Raw genomic sequence first — 25,084 nt, forward strand, 5'->3', positions numbered from 1 at the left:
TGAAGATGCAAACAACCAAAAAGCTCAAAAGTACAAAATACAATCAAAGAGGTTCCAATTATTGATAAGAAACGTCTCGAAATTACAAGAGTACAAGATTCAAATCGCAAAGTACAAGATATTAAATTGTACGCAAGGACGTTCGAAAATCCGGGACTGGGACCAGAGTCAACTCTCAACGCTCGACGCAACGGACTAAAAATTACAAGTCAACTATGCACATAAATATAATATAATATTTAAATAATTCTTATAATTATTTATATATTATATAATATATTATAAACCGTCGGCAAGAAAGGCTCCAAACTTGTGTGAGCTGTAAAAGCAAACTCCGCGAGTTGCGGAGTATGGAGGCCAAAAATGCCGCGAGTCGCGGAGTCCCAAATGTTGAAACTGCCTATAAAGCTCGCGCATTCTGATCGTAAAAAAATATATCCAATATATCAATCTCTCTATCTATATACGTAATATTTATATTTATAATTTATATTTTAATTTTAATTTTAATTTTAATCCTAATAATAAAGGTATGTTAGCGAATGTTGTAAGGGTGTAAGTCGAAATTCTGTCCGTGTAACGCTACGCTATTTTTAATCGTTGTAAGTTATGTTTATATTATTTTCATTAATGTCTCGTAGCTAAGTTATTATTATGCTTATTTAATACCGAAGTAATCATGATGTTGGGCTAATTACTAAAATTGGGTAATTGAGCTTTGTACCATAATTGGGGTTTGAATAAAAAAAACGACACTTGTGGAAATTAGACTATGGGCTATTAATGGGTTTTATATTAACTAAACAATACCTTGTTAATTTAATATACAAACTTATAATTCGACGTATTTATATATAACCACATACGCTTGACTGGGTATGGTGGGCGGGATATCTATAAATACCAATAATTATTCATTTTACCTGACACGGAACTGGATTAATAGTTAATAGACTTGTTGAAACAGGGGTGAATTACATTCAAGGGTAATTGGTGTAATTGTTAACAAAGTAGTAAAACCTTGATTTACACGCAGTCGATAACCTGGTGTATTCATTAAACAAAGTATTAAAACCTTGTTACAATTCGAATCCCCAATTAGTTGGAATATTTGACTTCGGGAATAAGAATAATTTGACGAAGGCTTTCGCTCTTTATATTTATGACTGATGGACTATTATGGACAAATCCGTATGGACATATTAAATAATCCAGGACAAAGAACAATTAACCCATGGGCATAAAACTAAAATCAACACGTCAAACATCATGATTACGGAAGTTTAAATAAGCATAATTCTTTTATTTCATATTTAATTTCCTTTATTTTATATTTAATTGCACTTCTAATTATCGCACTTTTATTGTTATTGTATTTAATTGCACTTTTTAATTATCGCAAGTTTATTTTATCGCACTTTTATTATTCGCAATTTCATTATCGTTATTTACTTTACGCTTTAAATTAAGTCTTTTATTTATTTAATATTTTACATTTGGTTTTAACTGCGACTAAAGTTTTAAAATCGACAAACCGGTCAATAAACGGTAAAACCCCCCTTTATAATAATAATATTACTTATATATATTTGTATTTTTATATAATAAAACTAATATAGCGTTACGCTTTGTTTAAAAGATTCCTTGTGGACCGAACCGGACATACTAAAAACTACACTACTGTACGATTAGGTACACTGCCTATAAGTGTTGTAGCAAGGTTTAAGTATATCCATTCAATAAATAAATAAATATCTCGTGTAAAATTGTATCGTATTTAATAGTATTTCCTAGTAAAATTTAAAGTTATTTTATATACACCTCGCATAACATCAAGTTATTTTTGGCGCCGCTGCCGGGGACTCTTAAACGCCGAAAGCGCAACGCTAAATATTAAAAAAAAAAGATTTTTATTTTTAGTTTACTTTTATAAAAATACGTTTTTGTAAAAATACGTTTTAAATATTCGAAAACATAGAAAAGAAAAACAAAAATATAAATATTTTTAAGAATTTATTAAATATTTAAGTTTTATAAAGTTTCTTTATTTTTATTTTATAAAAATATAAGTTTTATTTAAATATTTTTTGTTTATTTAGAACATAAAATTAAAAACCGAAAAAAAAAATATATAAATATATAAATCTAGTTTTAAGATTTTTTTTATTTCTATTTTTATTTTAGTTTTTAAATATAAGTTTTTGTTATATAAATAATTTTATTTAAACATAAAATATAAAACAGAAATATAAAAAAAAAGAAAAAAAAACGCGTCGAATTTTAATCAACCTGTCATCTGAAAATTGGAACCCCGCGACTCGCGGAGTTTGCTGCTTGGAATACCGCGACTCGCGGAGACACTCTGACACGCCGACAGAAACCCTAATCAGCATTAAATACGGGGTAATTATTATTTATTTATTATTATTAACCCTAATTACTTATTTATTATTATAATTAGTTTTAAGTTTTTAAATTAAATTGTATTTTAGTTAAATTAGTTTAATTAAAATATAAAATTAATAGTTTAATAAAATAAATAATATAAAAATAATATTTTTATAAAAATTGTAATTTTTACAACTTTTTATATATTTTTATATTTTGTCCCTTTTTAATTGTTTTAGCGTAATATTTGTATTTTTCGCTCGTATTTAGTTTTAAGATATAGTTTTTGCCATAGTTATTTTTTTTACTTCTAGATTTTTAGGCTTTGCCGTAAAATCCCTTAAGTGTCTTTTCTTTAGACTAAGATTTAGGTACTATAGAATTTTGCGACGCCTTTTTAAGTTTTAGTTTCTTTTTAAGTTATTGCCATTTGGGATATAGTTTTTCTTGTAAGCTTTAATATTTTTAGACACCTTTTACTATGTATCAATTATCATTCCAATTAGTAATCTCAATTTGCGATTATAATTTTAAGTTAGTGATAGTAATAAGGTTGGGTTAGTCTAGTGTTTTTAAGTTCTATAAGTCACTCTTTTTCTTTCTTATTTTTATTTTTCGATCTTTTTCCGACACGCTCTTTTTTTCTTTCTTATTTCTCGCTATTATAGTTTTAGGACATAGATTTTTTTTTTATTCTACTTCTTATCTAAATTTCTTAAAATTACGAAAATTTATTTTAAGTGTTTAAATTGATAGACATCAAAATTTTCTGGTTCATAGTAATAGTTGGATTTGTACGTGGACCGGGTTATTGGAGCCAAACAGTCCTCAATTATATTGAGACCAAACGAATCCTGCCCCTCTGCTGCATCTTTTGGCTATTCGAAACGTGGGCAAAATCAGAAAAGTCTATTAATTGGATAACTTATATAATTTTTCTTTCCTTTTTAAAAACTAATAGGATATTCAGTGAATGCACCGAGCAAGACGTTCACCACCTTTTGTACGTTCACCACCTGTAACTAGATCAAGACATTTAGCAAATATTACCGCCGTTGATTTTTCTTTAGAATCGTCATCCAGTCGACCAAGTACTCCAGTTCAAATTTCCGATAATCCATTTTTTGAACCCGACCTCACAATTGAGAATCCGGAGAATATTCAGGGACGATTCATAGATCCTGAACCATTAAATTTTCCTCCGGAACCACCAATCATTCAAACAGAGATTGTTGAGGAACGAACCATTAAATCAGAATCCTCCAGTGATTCCGATTCAACAAATTCAATTATGGAGAATCTAGAACCTTTAAGTATGGAAGACCGAATGAGAGCTAAACGCACTGGCCAAGGTCACGCAATTACTCATCCTGACATTAATGATCCAGATTATGAAATCAAAGGACAAATTCTACACATGGTGACTAATCAATGCCAATTTAGTGGTGCACCGAAGGAAGATCCAAATGAACATCTTCGTACCTTTAATAGGATCTGCACTCTATTTAAAATCCGAGAAGTGGAGGATGAACAGATATATCTCATGTTATTTCCCTGGACTTTAAAGGGAGAAGCCAAAGATTGGTTGGAATCGTTACCTGAAGGGGCGATTGATACATGGGACATTTTAGTTGAAAAATTTCTTAAACAATTCTTTCCTGCATCTAAAGCCGTAAGACTTCAAGGAGAAATTGTTACGTTTACACAAAAACCGAATGAAACTCTATATGAGGCGTGGACAAGATTTGGAAAGTTATTAAAAGGATGTCCGCAACATGGTTTAGATACCTGTTAAATAGTACAAATATTCTACCAAGGATGCGACATCACTACAAGGAAAGACATCGATATAGCAGCTGGTGGTTCTATTATGAAGAAAACAGAAACTGATGCTTACAAAATTATTGATAACACTGCTTCCCACTCACATGAGTGGCACCAAGAAAAAGATATCATTAGATCATCTAAAGCAGCTAGAGCCGATTCTAGCCATGACTTAGATTTCATTTTCGCAAAGATAGATGCTGTGGAGAGACGAATGGAAAAGATGACTAAGGATATTCACTCAATACGAATTAGTTGTGAGCAGTGTGGAGGACCACATTTGACAAAAGATTGTCTCAGTATTGAATTAACAATGGAACAAAGAGAGAATATTTCATACATAAACCAAAGGCGTGATAATTATCAACCGCCAAGACATATTTATAATCAAAATCAGAACTATAACCGAAATATTCCATACAACAACCAACAAGGTCCTAGCAATCAACAAGTATCCAACAATACTTACAATCAGCAAAGACCTAATTTTCAAAACAAACCACCACAACCCGATGATAAAAAGCCGAATTTAGAAGATATGATGACGAAGCTAGTTGAAACTCAAACGCAGTTTTTCACATCTCAAAAACAAACTAATGAACAAAATGCTCAATCATTTAGAAATCAACAAGCTTCTATTCAAAATTTGGAACAAGAAGTAAGTAACCTAGCAAGGTTAATAGGTGAAAGAAAACCGGGAAGTTTACCTAGTGATACAAATGCTAACCCCCGGAATGAAACAGCTAAAGCCATTACCACAAGAAGTGGTACAACACTTAAACCACCTGAAATACCTGTAACTTCTGATGAAACTATTCCTACTCCACAAGAACCACAACCTGAACAAGATAAGGAAAAAGAACCGGTAGTTGAAAAGGTTAATGAAGATAACACAGTTAAGGCTAAACCTTATGTTAAACCATACCAACCACCACTTCCTTACCCGAGTAAAATGAAGAAAGAGAAACTTGAAGCCGAGCAATTCAAATTCTTGGATATGTTTAAACAGATAAATGTAAATCTTCCTTTCATTGATGTGACTTCAGGAATGCCTAGATATGCTAAATTCTTGAAAGATCTAATCTCAAATAGAAAGAAAATGGAAGAACTCTCGGCTGTTACTATGAACGCTAATTGTTCAGCAGTGCTGTTGAATAAGATACCAGAAAAACTATCTGATCCAGGAAGTTTCATAATTACATGTTTTCTGGGTAGTCTTAATTCAATAGAAGCATTGGCAGACTTAGGTGCTAGTATAAATCTAATGCCGTATTCACTATACGCTAAACTAGACCTTGGAGAATTGAAACTAACAAGAATAAGCATACAACTAGCCGATCGATCAATAAAATATCCTAGAGGGATAATGGAGAACATGCTAGTTAAAGTTGGTACTTTAGTATTTCCAGTAGATTTTGTTGTTCTGGACATGGAAGAAGATTCTCAAGTTCCTCTCATATTAGGAAGACCATTCTTAAACACGGCTAAAGCAATGATAGACGTGTTCGGTAAGAAACTGACCCTAAGTATAGAGGACGAGAGTGTTACCTTTTCAGTTGATAGAGCAATGCAACAACCGCAATCTGCAGATGATACATGCTATTATATTCAAACTATAGATTCACATGCAGAATTATTAGAAGAATTTCCAGAATTACAAGGAACAGGAGAATGTTCTTTAGGAGAAGGTAATGAACCAATAGATGAAGCTGAAATGTTAGCTACATTTATAGCTAATGGATATGAACCAACAACAGAAGAAATTCAAATGCTAAAAGAAGAAGACAGATATCGATACAAATCATCGATAGAAGAACCACCGAAATTAGAGTTAAAGCCACTTCCAAACCATTTGGAATACGCTTATTTACATGGTGAATCTGAATTACCTGTAATAATATCGTCTTCTCTTACTGAAAATGAGAAATCATAACTCATTTCTATGTTGAAAGCTCATAAACCAGCCATTGCATGGAAAATTCATGATATTAAAGGAATAAGTCCTTCGTATTGCACACATAAAATCCTTATGGAAGAAGGTCATAAAACGTATGTGCAACGCCAACGAAGACTAAATCCTAATATGCAAGATGTAGTTAAGAAAGAAATTATTAAACTACTAGATGCAGGTTTGATATATCCAATTTTTGATAGTCCATGGGTAAGCCCAGTTCAATGCGTACCTAAGAAGGGTGGCATGACTGTCATTACAAATGAGAAAAATGAGCTTATTCCTACTAGGACTGTAACAGGATGGCGTGTATGTATTGATTATAGAAAATTAAATGACGCCACCAGAAAAGATCACTTTCCCTTACCTTTCATTGATCAAATATTGGAAAGGCTAGCCAGAAATAGTTACTATTGTTTTCTTGATAGATTTTCCGGATATTTTCAAATCCTAATAGCACCCGAAGATCAAGAGAAAACCACGTTCACGTGCCCTTATGGTACTTTTGCTTACAAACACATGCCATTTGGACTTTGCAACGCCCCTGCAACCTTTCAAAGGTGTATGATGGCGATTTTTCACGACATGATAGAAGAATGCATGGAAGTTTTCATGGATGACTTTTCATTCTTCGGTGATACATTTGAATCATGTCTAGCTAATCTTGAACGAATGCTGATTAGATGCTAACAATCAAATCTAGTACTTAATTGGGAGAAATGCCATTTCATGGTTAAAGAAGGCATCGTTCTTGGACATAAAATCTCAAAGGAAGGAATTGAAGTGGATAGAGCTAAAGTAGATGTAATTGCTAAACTTCCACATCCCACCAATGTTAGAGGAGTTAGGAGTTTTCTAGGGCATGCCGGTTTTTACCGACGTTTCATAAAAGATTTTTCTAAAATTGCCACTCCTATGAATAAACTCCTAGAAAAGGATGCTCCATTCATCTTTTCAGATGAATGCATCAAATCTTTTAATATTCTTAAAGAAAAACTCACTAATGCACCGATCATGATAACACCAAATTGGAATCTACCATTTGAACTAATGTGTGATGCAAGTGATTTTGCAATGGGAGCCGTTTTAGGACAAAGGATTGAAAAATGATTTCAACCTATATATTATGCTAGTAAGACGTTACAAGGAGCACAAACAAATTACATAACTACTGAAAAAGAACTCCTTGCTATTGTCTTTGCTTTTGACAAATTTCGATCATATCTCGTTCTAGCTAAAACGGTGGTCTATACCGACCATTCTGCTCTTAGATACCTATTTTCGAAACAAGATGCCAAACCAAGATTAATCTGTTGGATCTTACTCTTACAAGAGTTCGATATTGAAATCCGAGATAAAAGAGGAGCAGAAAATCTCGCCGCTGATCATCTTTCTCGTCTTGAAAATCCTGAATTAGAAGTTCTAAATGAATCGGCCATACAAGACAACTTTCCTGATGAATATCTATTGAAGATAGATTATAATGAAATAACATGGTTTGAAGACTATGCAAACTACTTAGTATGTGGATTCCTTGAAAAAGGATTATCATACCAAAAACGAAAGAAATTCTTCAGTGATATAAAACACTATTTCTGGGAAGATCCACATCTGTTTAAAAGTTGTCCAGATGGAATAATACGCCGATGTGTATTCGGAGATGAAGCTAGTAAAATTTTAAACCATTGTCACACATGACCAACATGAGGGCATTATGGGCCTCAACTAACAGCAAGAAAAGTTTATGATGCTGGCTTCTATTGGCCTACAATTTACAAAGAAGCACGCCTTCTTTGCAAATCCTGTGATGCATGTCAAAGGGCCGGAAAAATAAGTCAACGTGATGAAATGCCACAAAATGTCATTCAAGTATGTGAAGTATTTGACATTTGGGGTATTGACTTTATGGGTCCATTTTCAAAATCTCATAATAATCTATATATTCTCGTAGCCATTGATTATGTATCTAAATGGACGGAAGCACAAGCTCTCCCAACTAACGATGCACGAGTTGTAGTCAACTTTTTAAAACGTCTTTTTGCAAGGTTTGGAACACCGAAAGCTTTAATAAGTGATCGGGGTACTCATTTCTGTAATAATCAACTTGAGAAAGTTCTTAAAAGATATGGAGTAACTCATAAAATCTCTACCGTATATCATCCACAAACAAGTGGACAAGTTGAAAATACCAACCGAGCTTTAAAACGTATTCTAGAGAAAACCGTAGGATCAAATCCGAAGGAATGGTCCATTAAATTGGAGGATGCACTCTGGGCTTTTAGAACAGCCTACAAAACTCCAATTGGAACCACACCTTTTAGACTTGTTTATGGAAAAGCATGTCATCTTCCAGTAGAAATTGAACACAAAGCATTTTGGGCTTTGAAGACATGTAATCTTGATTTACATGAAGCTGGACGTCTACGATTAAGTCAACTAAATGAATTAGAAGAATTAAGACATGAAGCATACGAAAATTCGTTAATCTATAAAGAAAGAACGAAGAAATGGCATGATAAAAGAATCAGAAGTTTAAAAGAATTTAAAGAAGGAGACAGAGTTCTTCTTTTCAATTCACGATTCAAGCTATTTCCTGGAAAATTGAAATCAAGATGGTCTGGACCATTCATAGTCAAAAGAGTTTTCCCATACGGAACGATAGAATTAATAAATTCAAATGGGATTGAATTTAAAGTTAATGGTCACAGAGTTAAACATTACATACATGGTCCGATGGAAGTTGACAATGAAGTTAATCATAATTTCACCACCCAAGAAAACCTTCAAAATGAAAACATAAATATGTTATCAACAACATATGAAAAATCAAAATTAGAATATAAGGAGGATTCAAATTTGAGTGATGAAGAAGAATTCTTATACAAACCTCCCATTCCAAGAAACGAAGAAAAATGTGAACAAGAAATTCAAATAGAAGTGAAAGAACCAAGGAAAGAACACCCGAAAAAGGTTTACAAACCAACTCGACTTACTAAAGCAGGAGACCCGGGTGAATTTATCATTTCTTGCTTACTTAATGATGGTGCTGTATATAATGGATTCGCAGATTTAGGAGCAAGTGCAAATATTATGCCTCTTTCCTTATACAAAAGATTAGGCATGGGTAAATTAAAACCAACCAAAATAGGTGTTCAATCATTTGACCAAACCATTAAACACCCGGTTGGAATAGCAAATAATTTACTTGTTAACGTGGGAAGTTTGACCTTTGTTGCAAACTTCATAGTGATTAATATGGAGGAAAACCTTGATATTCCTCTAATTCTAGGTCGCCCATTTTTAGCAACCACCGAGGCATTCATTGATGTAAGAGAAGGTAGAATGACACTTAGGGATGGTGATACATCGATCACCTTTGTGAACCGAAAGTTTAGATCTCCACAAACCAAAACTGTTAGACCAATAAAAACGCATAAGTGTGGGGAAGATGAAGAAACACTTAATGATGATCCAGTCACAAAGAATGCCGTTGATGATACGAAATTAGATGAACCCATTTTTAACAGTTCAACGAAGAAACTTTATAAACGGATTCACGATGCTAAGATTAAAGGAAACTTTAAGTTATATAATCGATTAATATCCAATTTATCGTCAAAAGAAAAGGCAATGTTAGTTGAATTTGTGAAAGTTACGGAGGAAATCAACAAATGGATTGAAGTAAAAGTCAAAGATATACAAGTTGTTGATGATTCAATTGAAAATAATGTTAATCACAATTTCAACTAAGTATAGGGGATTTATGTATTTCTGTTAGAGTTAGATTTTCTGTTTTCGTGTAGTTCTCGAAAATGGAACTCGAATGGTCTTTCCCTAGCAGACCCTAAAGAACTAGTCTTCTCCCCCCATTCTGAATTTTTATTTTTTTTTAGGTTTTTACGAAATGAAGAGTGCCTGTGAACTAAACCATGGTCTAATGCTACACGCTTTGATCACTAAACGTAATAATGACACACTTCCGAGTGAAATAGTATCAGTAATCAGAGAAAGATTAGACGGAGTAAGAAAATAATCCAGATGCGAAGATAATAAGTTATAATTTGGTAAAGGAAAATCAAAATCCGCAGCGAAAAGAAGAGCACGACACCTAGAAAGATGTCACAAATGCGGAAAATGGTCACATGGAGGTAAATGTTCAAATAATCAAACCTATTCAAATACCGAATTTGTTACTTTATGCAGAGACGGACCGTTCATATGTTTAGAAGAAAAGACACTGAATGCTCGAGGTTACGCCTATGTAGCTATGGAAAACCAATTAAACCGACTATCTTATGAATGGGATAGATCATATAACTAAGAATACTATCTCACAGGTAAGTCTGTACAGTTTTTTTTTAACCTTTTGATAATAAACGCTAATTTGTTCGCTATAAAGTATTAAATTGGTATTGAATAAAATTAGGTTTGGCGACCGAAATTATTGATATCATACAAAAATTTATTACATCACTGCGAAATTTAACGTTTATTCTTAAGGTATAAATATCTTTAATCAATCAACCCAAAATATTTCAAAAATTCGTCATGAGTTAAATTAGGTCTTGGAACCGAAATTACTTTACCGAAAAGAGGGGCGCATATTTTTGATAATATTTGATTGATTAAAGTGGGATAAAAGCCAAAAAAAATTTTAATTTTATTTTTACCATGTTTTTAAAATTAATATATAAATCTTAAATTAATATTGTAAACTTTGTAAAATCAATATATTTAAAATTGTAAATATTTGAAAAAATTAATATAAGTTTGGTGTGAATTTATAATATGAATTTTTAAATTAAGTTTGGTGTGAATTTTTAATTTTTAAAAAAAATATGAATTTTATTTTTATGTATTTTAAATTGTAAGTTTGGTGTGAATTTTTAATATTAATTTTGAATTTTATGTATTTTTATTTTAAGTTTGGTGTGAATTTAAAAACAAAAATTTACTTTATCTCATTAAGTTAAAAATATGATTTTTAAAATTCGTCGTAAGTTGAAGACTAGGTCTTTGAACCGAAATTGCTTTACCCGAGGGAGGGACGAGAACTTTTATTATCATTATTTTTAATCTTATTGAATTAAAGTATGCCAAAAACATTAAAAAAACCTAAAAATCTTAGCTTTTAAAACAATCGCTACAAAAAGACAAATTTTAAAATTTTGTCAAAGGACGGACTAGGACATCGATCCGAAACGACCTCGTCCTAAATAACAAGGGAAACAAAATTTTAAAATTAATTACTTAATTGTTTTAATTAGTATAAGATATATATATAAAAAAAAAATACAAACTCCGCGACTCGCGGAGTTTGAAGGGTCAAACACCGCGACTCGCGGAGGGACCAAAACCCAGAAAAAAATAAAAACGTAAAGAACAGCTCAGTTGCACACCACAACACAAAAATACTACGAAAAAACCCGAAAAAGACCTCCCAAATTCACAATTTTTCACCGTTAATCATCAAATCTTTTACTGAAATCATGTTAAGAAGGATGCTATCAAGGAATTACTCAAGAAAAACGGTAAATTTCTACACCTAAACACCATTTAATCCGAAAATTGGTGTTCTTGAGCAATTTTATACCCAATTTGATTTTGATGCTTTTTAGTGTAATTATGCTTAAATTGTTTATGTATTATGCTTGTATAACCTAGATTGATGCTATTTAACATGATTAGAAGCCTTAAACTTCAAATTTTGAGTAATCTAGGGTTTGTGTTCTTGAGCAAATTTGGGGCTTTTTGATATAAACAGGTTATGGCTGATTTTTGTCATGAATTGTTGCTAAATTAAGTAGTGTAACATGTTTAGGTAGTTAAATGATCCAAACTTTGAGCCTAAACATGATTTTGAGAATTAAAGTAGACTTTTTCAAGTCTAAAATTCATGAACTTGATTTTTGAGAGATAATGCCATTTGAAACTTGTTTAATTGCTAGTAATGATTATTTTGACATGTTATTTGAGTTGAATGCTTATGAACTTGGCGAACATTTTCGTATATGCTTATTTGAAAAAGTGTAGATTTGATGAAAATATGTAAATGAGCTTAAGTTTGATATAAATTGATCATGTCATTGTAATTATTTTGATTGATGATTTTGCTGACACTAATGCATATTTGGATGCACAAAAATTGTGTTTGATGTGTTTTGCAGACTGAAAGGGGTGAATCTTCATCCCAAGCTCGCAATGCTCCTGCTGAGAATGCGGAACAACAGGAGGTGGATAACTACTACAAACAAGAAATATCTCATCCAGTCATGACATTTTCTGATATGCACTTGGAAGATTTGCACCCGAACCTGAGATTTGACAGACTTTGGATAGATTATCCAAAATACCAAAGGGGTTTGCATACTCTTCATTCTAAAGCTGTTGAGGTACCTAGGGTCATAGAATGGGGACCATTAGAAGCTGTAGAATTGGCCGGGCCAATTAGGGAATTACTTGCACAGAGGTATGGTAATTCTACTTTTAACGATTGGGTACGGTTATTCAACATGCGTAGACCTGTATATAAAGTATGGTGTGAAGAATTTTTGTATAGTATAGAATTAAATGATCGGGTAGCTAGTTTAACCGATCGATCTTTTATTAGATTTTTGTTAGGAGGTTTGATGCGCCACATGTCTTTACTAGACATGGCTCAGGCTTTACGTATATATACGCCTGAGGAGCTAGCATCTGCCGATTGTAGAGGGTTGATACTAAATGGTAGAAAGATAGATGAAAATTTTGATACGCATGGTATATGGAGTCAAATGACTAGCCATCACCTATTTAAAGGAGGAAATTACTCTTATTTGGATATAGATAGAGCTGAATTAAGAGTAATTCATAGGTTTTTAGCCAATTCGATTACACAACGAGGTAAGAACAAGGAAAAGGTAAATGAACAGGATTTGTTTTACCACATGTGTATTCGAGACCCACAAAGTGCTGTAAGTATACCTTATTGTGTGGGTTATTATTTATCAGCTATGGTTAGGGGGATGAGACCGCATAGCATAATAGGAGGTGGTATATTTATTACTTTGATTGCTGAATATCTCGATGTGGATGTAAGTCGGGGGGATTACTAATCGAAGAACCAGAACCCCGAGATACAATAGGTTTAAATGTATACCATGGTGCGAAAGTTTTGAAGAGGCGAAATAACGCCGCAGTACGATATAATGGTAGACATCCACAGGTTAAGAGAAACCAACAGCAAGGTAATGTAGGAGGGGGAAATGAAATGGCAGAAATGCAAAGGTTTATAGCTTCACAAGAGTATGAAAATGCTAGACATAGAGCATTTGAAGATTGGCAAGTTCATTAAAACCAAATCATAGCTTATTGCCAACATATAGATAGAAACTATATTCCTACTCCATCGCCCATATTCCCTCCCTGGTCTATAGAGATCCAACCACCGTATCCTACGTATAACCCAGCCGAAGCATTTTATAGCACATATGGTTATGCATGGAACCCCTTCTGGTATCAGTATCATCCCTAGTCTACTTAGTTTTTTATTTATTTTATTATTTGTAATGTTAATACATTTAATACTTACGTTGGATTTGTAATAGTTTTATAATTTTCTAAATTTTATTATTAGATTTTAATAATTTTTGAATGTGGGGTAATATACCAAACTTCAAAAATATGTATATATGTTTGCAGTTTATCTTATGTACACAATAGGGTAAAACAACGCATTTTCAAAGACTGTCATTAAGTTCAGCAAAAAGCAACTAATTTTGACGACAAGATGCAAAATATATGTGAAATAACAACAAGACGGAATGAACAAATGATATGCACCATTTATCATTCAGCAAGCAAACACATATATGTTTGGAAACTTTGGTAAAATTTAATCATTTTCACACAAATCACCCTCAATAATTTAAATTGTTACTGATTTCTTGCAAATGAGGGCATTGCAAGATCTTAAGTGTGGGAAGGGGTTAAATTCTTTCGAATTTTAAAATTTTTACCTTATACACTTGGTTACCATTAGAAATATTAGTAAAGTAGTAGTTGTATTAGAATCTAGTGCTCTCTGATAATAAAGAACAGCCCTAGTCTTATATACTGACTACCCAATTCTAGTAAAATTTTTAAAAAAATTTTCAACTAAATGAACTCAAAATCATGTTTATACATATTTATGAACGATAAAACTAGGTGTTAACACCGAAATTATTATTACCTCGGAAAGGACATAAATTGAGAAACAAACCAAAATGTTAAAATCCATTTAAAATGGAATAGAGGACAATAAAAAGGAAAATAAAAGCCAAGTGTGGGAAAATTCTCCAAGTTATTTTAAACATATATCACATATTTTTTACAAATAATTGAAAATACTTTTGCTTTGGACTAAACTAAAAAGTTTTACCTGATTTACTGTAAGAAAGATGGATCTAAACGATGAATCAATTTCATCATTAAAAAGAAGTAAAGTCTTCCGAAAAAGAAACGCGCTTCTTGATTTAGGTCATGAAGTTGTCGTCCAGACCAGCTGTAGGTTGACGAAAAATCTAGAAAAGTCATTACTAAAATCAGCAGGAAATCCACGGACCTCAGCATCAAACAGGGTCGCCATGTGGTCAGACTTATCCTAACCATGAGAGGATCTGTCTCGTAAAATGGGGAGGGCGCCGTGCAAATTAGCTTGATAAGACTAATGAATCCGACCCCAGAAAGGATAATCTCCTTAAAGATTAAAAATCAGCTTTTAAGCCTGATATTACTCAATCCTTGAGATTGACCTTAAAGATTGAGAATTATAAACTCATGGAATTCGATGATATCTAAACTCGAGCTTGAACGAGAAAATATTTTGATCAAAATTACAAACCGATTTGTTTTCTGAAAACCTATTTTCAATGCGTTCATTACCATTGAACGTAAAATCCTAGGAATTCACCTGGAATTCATTAGGTCACCTGAACCAAATCGGGTGTCAACCGTAAGAACGGTGGTTGCATAGCATGGTCAAAGACAGGACCTTGTGCCAGACCGACAAATTAAAAGGGTGAGCTTTACAATTGCTCCTACAAAGGATAGTAATTGCGTCCGACACATTATAGACCATAATTAAAAGCATGTCAGGGGACATTGCCTTAACAGTTGCTTGTTCAACGCTTTCCTTTACAACCAGACGGTAGTTTACCGAAAGGTAATATACGGAGCAAATATACTGGACGTGTTTCTTTCCTAATACAAGGTTAGCAAGTGGGTGACACAAAACCGCAAGTTTTGAGCTAAAATTTTCAAATCTGAAACCCACCAAACCCACAAAAATAATTTGCAAACACCGGTGAAGGGTTATTCCGGAAAACTTATCTAGGGTAAAAGCTAGATTTAATTTTCAAAAGATCAAATGTTTTCATAAAGATCCAATTTCCTTAATGGATCTAAATTTTATAGTCATGTGGGACTGTAAACCATATCGTTACTACCATTGTTTATACCGCCGTAAAGAAATCACTGATGTACAAAGTGTGAAGAATAAAGAAGTGATTCTAGTATTTCAAGACTATATTGCTTGAGGACAAGCAACGCTCAAGTGTGGGAATATTTGATAATGCTAAAAACGAACATATATTTCATAGCATTATTCCTCAAGAAAGACAAGCTTTTAGTTGCAATTGTTCTATTTACAAGCGATATTCGTTTAAATAATAAAAGGTGAAGACAAAAGACAGATTCGACGAATTGAAGACGCAAACAACCAAAAAGCTCAAAAGTACAAAATACAATCAAAGAGGTTCCAATTATTGATAAGAAACGTCTCGAAATTACAAGAGTACAAGATTTAAATTGCAAAGTACAAGATATTAAATTGTATGCAAGGACGTTCGAAAATCCGGGACCGGGACCAGAGTCAACTCTCAACGCTCGACGCAACGGACTAAAAATTACAAGTCAACTATGCACATAAATATAATATAATATTTAAATAATTCTTATAATTATTTATATATTATATAATATATTATAAACCGTCGGCAAGAAAGGCTCCAAACTTGTGTGAGCTGTAAAAGCAAACTCCGCGAGTTACGGAGTATGGAGGCCAAAAATGCCGCGAGTCGCGGAGTCCCAAATGTTGAAACTGCCTATAAAGCTCGCGCATTCTGATCGTAAAAAAATATATCCAATATATCAATCTCTCTATCTATATACGTAATATTTATATTTATAATTTATATTTTAATTTTAATTTTAATCCTAATAATAAAGGTATGTTAGCGAATGTTGTAAGGGTGTAAGTCGAAATTCTGCCCGTGTAACGCTACGCTATTTTTAATCATTGTAAGTTATGTTTATATTATTTTCATTAATGTCACGTAGCTAAGTTATTATTATGCTTATTTAATACCGAAGTAATCATGATGTTGGGCTAATTACTAAAATTGGGTAATTGGGCTTTGTACCATAATTGGGGTTTGGATAAAAAAACGACACTTGTGGAAATTAGACTATGGGCTATTAATGGGTTTTATATTAACTAAACTATACCTTGTTAATTTAATATACAAACTTATAATTCGACGTATTTATATATAACCACATACGCTTGACTGGGTACGGTGGGCGGGATATCTATAAATACCAATAATTATTCATTTTACCGGACACGGAACTGGATTAATAGTTAATAGACTTGTTGAAACAGGGGTGAATTACATTCAAGGGTAATTGGTGTAATTGTTAACAAAGTAGTAAAACCTTGGTTTACACGCAGTCGATAACCTGGTGTATTCATTAAACAAAGTATTAAAACCTTGTTACAATTCGAATCCCCAATTAGTTGGAATATTTGACTTCGGGAATAAGAATAATTTGACGAAGGCTTTCGCTCTTTATATTTATGACTGATGGACTATTATGGACAAATCCGTATGGACATATTAAATAATCCAGGACAAAGAACAATTAACCCATGGGCATAAAACTAAAATCAACACGTCAAACATCATGATTACGGAAGTTTAAATAAGCATAATTCTTTTATTTCATATTTAATTTCCTTTATTTTATATTTAATTGCACTTCTAATTATCGCACTTTTATTGTTATTGTATTTAATTGCACTTTTTAATTATCGCAAGTTTATTTTATCGCACTTTTATTATTCGCAATTTCATTATCGTTATTTACTTTACGCTTTAAATTAAGTCTTTTATTTATTTAATATTTTACATTTGGTTTTAACTGCGACTAAAGTTTTAAAATCGACAAACCGGTCATTAAACGGTAAAAACCCCCCTTTATAATAATAATATTACTTATATATATATATATTTGTATTTTTATAAAATAAAACTAATATAGCATTAAGCTTTGTTTAAAAGATTCCCTGTGGACCGAACCGGACTTACTAAAAACTACACTACTGTACGATTAGGTACACTGCCTATAAGTGTTGTAGCAAGGTTTAAGTATATCCATTCAATAAATAAATAAATATCTTGTGTAAAATTGTATCGTATTTAATAGTATTTCCTAGTAAAATTTAAAGCTATTTTATATACACCTCGCATAACATCAGAAGGGCCCAAATGTGTTCAGTGAGATCATTTCGAAGTTGGTCATGAATGTTTCTATCTCGTATTTCTTGTTCTCTTACATCACGACTTCTAGATCGATTCGTTACATAGTTAGTATTAGCTTCATTAGTCCTAAGTAATTTTTCCTCTAGCCATAAAATGTTGAAGCCATTATCCTCGACTATCATGTTTTGCAAGAGCACACAACTTATCCTCGACTATCATGTTTTCCTCAGCCTCAACTTATTGACGGTGTGTGGTCGTCCAGCCATTTGTAAAATATGGAATCTACCTTGAAGAATACCGAATGTTCTTTCGACATCTTTACGTGCACTTTCTTGAAATCTTTTAAATTTTGCAAGTGGCTCGTCGGTTGGGGTCGAATATGCCTTCATCAACGTTGACCAATATGGATAAATACCGTCCGTCAAATAATAACCATTTGTGTATTCATTTTCATTTACAGTAAATGGAGCGAATGGTGCATTTCCATTCTTAATGTCATCAAACAACGGAGATTGATTCAAAACATTAACATTGTTGTTTGCACCTGCGGCACTGAAGAATGCATGCCAAATTCATGTATCATATGAAGCAACTGCTTCAAAAACTATGGTCGGATGACCTTGATGACCACTAGTATATTGCCCTTTCCAAGCATTTTGACAAATCTTCCACTTCCAATGCATGCAGTCAATGCTTCTAAGCATTCCCTTAAACCCATGTTTTTCTTCGTGCGCGCTATACAAACGAGCTATATCGCTACTCGTTGGTTTCCTCAAATATTCATCAACATATAGTTCTAAAACACATTTACAAAAGCTATTGAGACAGAGAATTGATGTACCTTCAGCCATTTGTAAGTATTCGTCAAACATGTCCGTTGTTGTACCGTAAGGCAATTGACGCATCGCGTATGTACATTTCTGTATCGTAGTAAAACCTTGTTGACCAAGAGCATCGCTTTTTTGTTTAAAATATTCAAAATGAAGTGGTAATGGATCGACATCATAATTGATTATATCATTTACGATACACTTAAATAACCTACTACTCATTCTAAAACGTCTCTTGAATCTATTTTCAAGATAAATTGGATTCTCTTGGATATAGTGTTTGTATAGGTTATCACCTGCAAGTTCACGATCTCTACGAATGTAAATTCGAGTTCGTGGAACACGTACATTGTTTGCAGCCTCTTCAGCTGCAGCCTCTTCAGCATCCAATTTTTCCAGCCATTTCTCGTAAAATCATCAATTCGTCTTCATCATCCGAATCCCATATATCAAAAAGTTTAAATAAAGCTTTTGCCATTGAATTTTTTGTTAAGTATATAAGTGATATATTGAAGAAAGTGTGAATAATTAAAATGGGAAGAGTGGTATATATAACAAAAAAAAAAAAAAAAAAAAAAAAAATAATTCTGCAAATTCAAACGGCTACAAAGCCGTTGCATCCACGTGGCCGTATCCCATTCGATAAACGAATTCTTCTTCTCCGGTAATGGACTCATCGCGCCGAACAAAAAAACCCTCCATCACGCCGCACAGGGGCGCGATGGAGGCGCGGTGGTGGCAAAAATGCTCCGATCACGCTGCATTGCGAATGGTGTAAGTGCATTGAACATCAACTAAACATCTCTCTTTCTCATGTAATCTATCTTTTTGAAATGTTAATGCTAAAGAAAAACAGTTCTTGTTAATCATTCAAGAGAATCAATTCATATATTATACACTACCATTTTATAAACATAAAGTCCTAAACTATCAAATATATTTTACGATATTATTTCATCTCTTTCACTTTACAATATTTTAAAACATATGTAGCGTTGCATAAAAATATAGATATAAGAATTATGACGGGGCATAATAATAACATATTTAACATATTGAGTTGTATTCCTTTGAAATCAAAAATTTGCTTGAAATTCAATGGACCAATCAGAGCGCGACATGTGGCGCGACAATCACATGTGATTGGAAAAAAATAAAAAAAAAATTTTAAATTTTTTTTTTAAAATTTAAAAAAAATTATTTTTTTCGAAATTTTTTTTTTTTGAATTTTTTTTTTTTTTGAAATTTAGCATGTCAAATCCAATCACATGTGATTGTAAAATCCAATCACATGTGATTGTGGAACTCAATCACATGTGATTCTGCATATCAAATCCAATCAAATGTGATTAAAAAAAATTACAATTTTTTTAAAAAAATTTCAACTGGAAACATACTTTAATTCGGTGATTTGATCAAGTTTGTTAGCGTTTCGTGATCATATCTTCAAAATTTTAGACGTTAATTCGGTGATTTGATCAAGTTTTGATACAAAACTTGGTGTTTGAAGGTTTTTGCACAAATTTAGTGAAATTCGTCATTATTCGTCATTTTACTGAATTTTATTTTTCAATCACATGTGATTGGATTTGGCATGCAATAATCACATGTGATTGGGTTTTACAATCACATGTGATTGGCATGCCCAATCACATGTGATTTACTGCATGTCAAATTTAATCACATGTGATTGAAAAAAAAAATTGAAAAAAAAAAAAATTTCAAAAAAAAGAATTTTTGAAATTTTTTTTTCGAAAAAAAAAAAAATTTTGAATTTTTTTTTTCCAATCACATGTGATTATCGCACCACGTGTCGCAATCTGATTGGTCCCTTGAATCTCAACTTAAAACTTGGTCTCATTTGAATATTCCTCTTAACATATTATTATATTATATGGTGACGATATTTCTACTTGTTTTATATTAAAATCCGCTAAATTAATGTATTAACATCTAATGAATTTGTATTTGACACATGTTATCACCTTCTTTATTACCATATAATCTAGATCTTACTATTTTATTTAATGACATATTGTGTGATAGTGTAGCCAATATCTCAAGCTAATTCCATTAGGCATAAAACAATTGTCCGAAGGCAATAGATAACGGATACATCCTAGGTACCAGTGTCGGAGGACTGCCACTATGTCACATGACTGTATGGAATGAAGAGATATGGAAAATATTCTCTACAAACAGTATTCGGCGCCACCAAGGCAAATGAGGAAGGCATCTATATGACTTTCCTTGAGCACTGTAGCGCCGTCACCCCATTTAAGGAAAGTTTACCAACATTTTCATAGTTACCTTGGAGATTGGTCAAGACTTCGAAACCAGGGACTAGCTCTCTAACAACACTATTAAAGGATATGCTTATTCCAGCAGAAGGGCATCTCATCAATCCCTCATACATCAAACTCATTGAATTCGATCCAATGATAAAAATACCTTAAAGGTGTAAAGTGAGATCATAATCTCACTACCTTCGGGGAACCGCCACCAAATAACCAAATACCTCCCTCTCCCTTAATCATAGTTAATCACACTCTAATCCACCATTAATTCGTGAGTCAATGTAATCCTAATCAACATTAGGATTATGCCAAAAAAGTGTACAAATAACTGGCGCCATCCGTGAGACCCTACGTCTTTTACAAAATCTAAACCTTGTTTAAACACTAAACCACCATGGTTGACCCAGAATCTTCCCCGTGGTTCTCTTTACCCCAATCTAATGTGCAAGCTGAAGAGAGTGCTAGAACTCCCACTACTTCAGTAATGCCCATAATCACAAACCGAGATAACTCAGATCCACCTCCCTTGTTGGATAAAACATTTATCCTCAAGAATTACGACAGTATCAAAGAGGTTATCAAAAAACTACGCGCTGAGGGCCACCTCAAGAGCAAACGAGTCCTCACATATAATAGTGAGGAGTATGATGAAGAGATGGAAATGGGACCTCTACCTGGGCGAAACCCTTTTCCTAAAGATCCAGTAGTTCCGGTGCCAAATGTACCAAACGGTGGAGTTACACCAAACACTAATGGTGTCCCTAACCACAGTGCCTCCGGCACACTAAACACCAATGGTGTCCCTAACAACAATGCTGTCTCCAATAATGCTTCGATCAACACAGGAGGGTCCGTAATCCCTCCCTTCATCCTTGGGAGACCTTTCCCTTAGATGGCTCCCAACACACCTTATTACAACGCTACAATGAGCCAACCAAATACGCATTTTTCTCAAGGATCCCAACTGCCAACTTGGAATGGCGGATACTGGGTGTGTCCACCCCAACCACAAGCGTATGGAACACAAAATGGTGTTAACGGCACCAACGGTGCCCCTTTAGCAAACAACACTACGGATGTAGACAACTTTTGGAAGAACCAGAAGACGCCTTTCACTACAGGCATCCAGAACCACCCGTTACCCACGGGGATGAAGATACCTTCGCACTTGGGATACTACGAAGGGAAGGAAGATCCGGAAGATTATATCAATGTATTCGAAGGAGCCGTCAGGATGGCCAAATGGGACATGGCCGTGGTCTGCCATGCCTTCTCATACATGCTCAAAAGTGATGCGAGAATATGGTTTGACACTTTAGCTAAAGACTCGATATCAAGCTTCGACGAACTAAAGCGATATTTCAAGTCCAAGTTTAGTCAGCAAAAGCGTCACAAGAAAAATCATGTTGCCGCACACAGTATTCGACAGAAGGAACACGAAGCAACTCGAACTTTCCTTAGTCGGTACACCGACGAAACCCATCAAATAGCTGGCCTACCGGAGACACAGAGAATCTCGGGCCTCCTGTATGGCTGCAGGGCCCGTTCCCTAGTAGAACATCTTACTCGGGACCTCCCGGATAGCTACGAGAAACTTCTCAAAAGAGCCTATGTTTGGCTAGATGCGAAGGAAACTGCTGGAACCTTCACATACGAAGACCAATCTAATTCAAAGCGAAAGGAAAAGTCCAGTAACCGGGAAGAAAGGCATGGGAAAAGAGAGGATAAAGGACGTTATGCCCCTTACAAATGGGAAAATAACGCCGGAATCCTAGGAACACTCATAAAAACTCCGAAGGAAATCCTTTCCACGGAAAAGGCAGCACAAGCCTTCAAAGCACCACCAAAGTTGGCTAAGAAAGGAAAACCCAGAGACACAAGCAAATTCTGCGTCTTCCATAATGACTATGGTCATGAGACAGACGAATGCATTCAGCTAAAGCTTGCCATCGAAGACGCAGTAAGATCAGGGAATCTTTCGCACTTGGTGAAAGGAATTCGAAAGACAACGAAGGCTTCCGAGCCTGTTACCGAAAACAAAAAGCCTAAGACGGGAAAAGCAATCCTAGCCATAGAGAGTTGCTTCGCAGTTGAATCCCGAAGGCATTTCAAAAGAAGCAGATCACACCAAGTCATTGACTGGGAGGAAATCTCCTTCCCTGCGCTAGATACTATCACGCCTTCAGATCAACCGGTCACTATCAGCGGCATGATATTCGATAGAGATGTACACAGAATCTATCTCGACAGCGGTAGCTCGTGTGACATTATGTACGAACACTGCTTTCAGCAGCTCAGCCCAGCAATTAAGGCACGATTGATGCCACCACGAGTGCCCCGAGTTGGCTTCTCAGGAGAAAGGTGCTGGCCGATAGGCGAAATAGACCTTGATTTCACCATTGGAGAGCCACCTATGACAACAGAGACACTAGACATCGTTATCGTTCAAGCAAATTCACAACACAACATTCTGCTGGGGAGAATGGCAATGATGAAAATGGGAATCGTAGTATCCACTATACACCAACTAGTCAAGTTTCATACAAGCCAAGGGATAGCTACTCTCCCGTCAACCTATGACCAAAGCAAGGTGATCATGGCTATCAAAGAAACTATGGTGAATCCCGGAGAAACTATCCTAGAAACCAAAGAAGAAAACTCACATGAAGAAAAGGTATCCATCAACCCTTTCTTCCCTGAACAGCAAATTACCATCGGAAGGCAATTACCTTCGGACTTGAAGGTGGGACTACGCAAGTTACTTCAATCCAACATGGATGTCTTCGCCTGGGAATATAAAGATATGACGAGGATCCCCCGAACTCTAAATATCCTAGGGGCAGAAGTTATAACGGAACACAGGCTCAACGAATACAAGCACTTAGATCTCATTTACCAAAAAAGAGAAATTTAACTTCGAAAAGGGACAAAGCTGCATGTGAGGAAGTAGATGAGTTGCTTAAGGCAGGGATAATACGCGAAGCCAAATATCCTACTTGGTTGGCCAACCCTGTAATTGTAACGACCCTACTTTTTCCGTTATCTTTTGCCGTTAATTATTTAACGACCGTTAATTGTTATTCGTGACACGTCATTTCTATGACCTATATTATTATTTTTGTAATAATATATTAATTATTATGTGCTATGTGAATATTTGTATTCATATTTTAAGTTATACGTTTTTACGTGTCGCGGATTTCTATCCGACGAATCTTTTCGGTTTTTGAACCAACGGTCAAGCTTTTCGAATTTTTAAATCCAAATTATCTTAAATATGATATTTTGATGTCATATGATTATATATAGTGTTTATATATTTTATTCGTCGCGTATTTGTTATCTCTCCGAAAAATCAATCGCGTAGCGGTGTTTTCGCGTTTCGGGCTTCGTTCGGGCATTCGAGCCACAAGACTTCTTTCATTTATCAAGTTGGCCCACAAGTGGGGTCCACCCTTCATAATTCAGCCGAAAATACCATAGGGTAGGGGGTATTGTGCCATTTTTCCAAACTTGAAGTTTTATTGATCAAAACCTAATCACTACTCTTCATTCTACCCTAAACACATTTTTTTTTTCTCAATTCTCCTCTCCTCCTCTCCCATGGCCGTCACCTATCACCTCTAACATCATCACCATCATTTGATTTCTAGCTTGGATCATCAAGTCATTCACATAACCGGATTCTACACAACGATCTCTACGCGTTCATACCATTCAATTCTTGAATAGGGTATAAACCCTAACCCTAGAACTTTTGATTTTTCATTATATTTCTGTATTTTGATTATAAATTAATAGTATGATGATTACTTGTTGTTGTAATGGTGTTTGTATGCATAGAATTACTCGTAAACATATGTTTTCGGTTTGATATAATTTGGACAGCAGCTTTTTCGTGTGTTTCTGACTTTGTAACTGATATAAAAGTTAAAATAAAGTATATAAATGAGTTCCTCTCATCAAGACATTAATTTTAGACACCGGATTCATGTCGTTTCGATTCCCGGAACCCTAGTTATGATCAAAGTGGTATTTTATTAAGATTGAATGTGATTTTGGTATGAAACAGGTTTGGTCCGACCTTGTGACCATATTTGGTGACTTTAGGGTGTGTTAGTGTGTTAGGACTGATGGTGGGGCGAACTTTCATGTTCGGATCATCTCAATCCGAGCCACGAATCACCCGTTACGTCTAAAACACGTTTTTGATTAAATTGAAGTTCCAAG

The 25,084-nt window shown here is 34.1% G+C and overlaps 2 protein-coding genes across 2 annotated transcripts; one reads left to right on the forward strand and one right to left on the reverse strand.

Moving 5' to 3' along the window:
- Nucleotides 1-17,942: 17,942 nt before the first annotated feature.
- LOC139842290 (uncharacterized) lies at nucleotides 17,943-18,578 on the reverse strand. Its single transcript, XM_071832447.1, has 3 exons — nucleotides 18,569-18,578; nucleotides 18,370-18,523; nucleotides 17,943-18,279 (listed from the first exon to the last, which is right to left on the reverse strand). Exons 1-3 carry the CDS (start codon nucleotides 18,576-18,578, stop codon nucleotides 17,943-17,945), a joined length of 501 nt encoding a protein of 166 aa, XP_071688548.1.
- A 3,201-nt stretch (nucleotides 18,579-21,779) lies between these two features.
- On the forward strand, nucleotides 21,780-23,768 carry LOC139842292 (uncharacterized). Its single transcript, XM_071832448.1, has one exon. It carries the CDS (start codon nucleotides 21,780-21,782, stop codon nucleotides 23,766-23,768), a length of 1,989 nt encoding a protein of 662 aa, XP_071688549.1.
- The last annotated feature ends 1,316 nt before the right edge of the window (nucleotides 23,769-25,084 follow it).

The sequence above is a fragment of the Rutidosis leptorrhynchoides genome, chromosome 4 (assembly GCF_046630445.1).
Source record: "Rutidosis leptorrhynchoides isolate AG116_Rl617_1_P2 chromosome 4, CSIRO_AGI_Rlap_v1, whole genome shotgun sequence".
In the NCBI taxonomy this organism is placed as follows: Eukaryota; Viridiplantae; Streptophyta; class Magnoliopsida; order Asterales; family Asteraceae; genus Rutidosis; species Rutidosis leptorrhynchoides.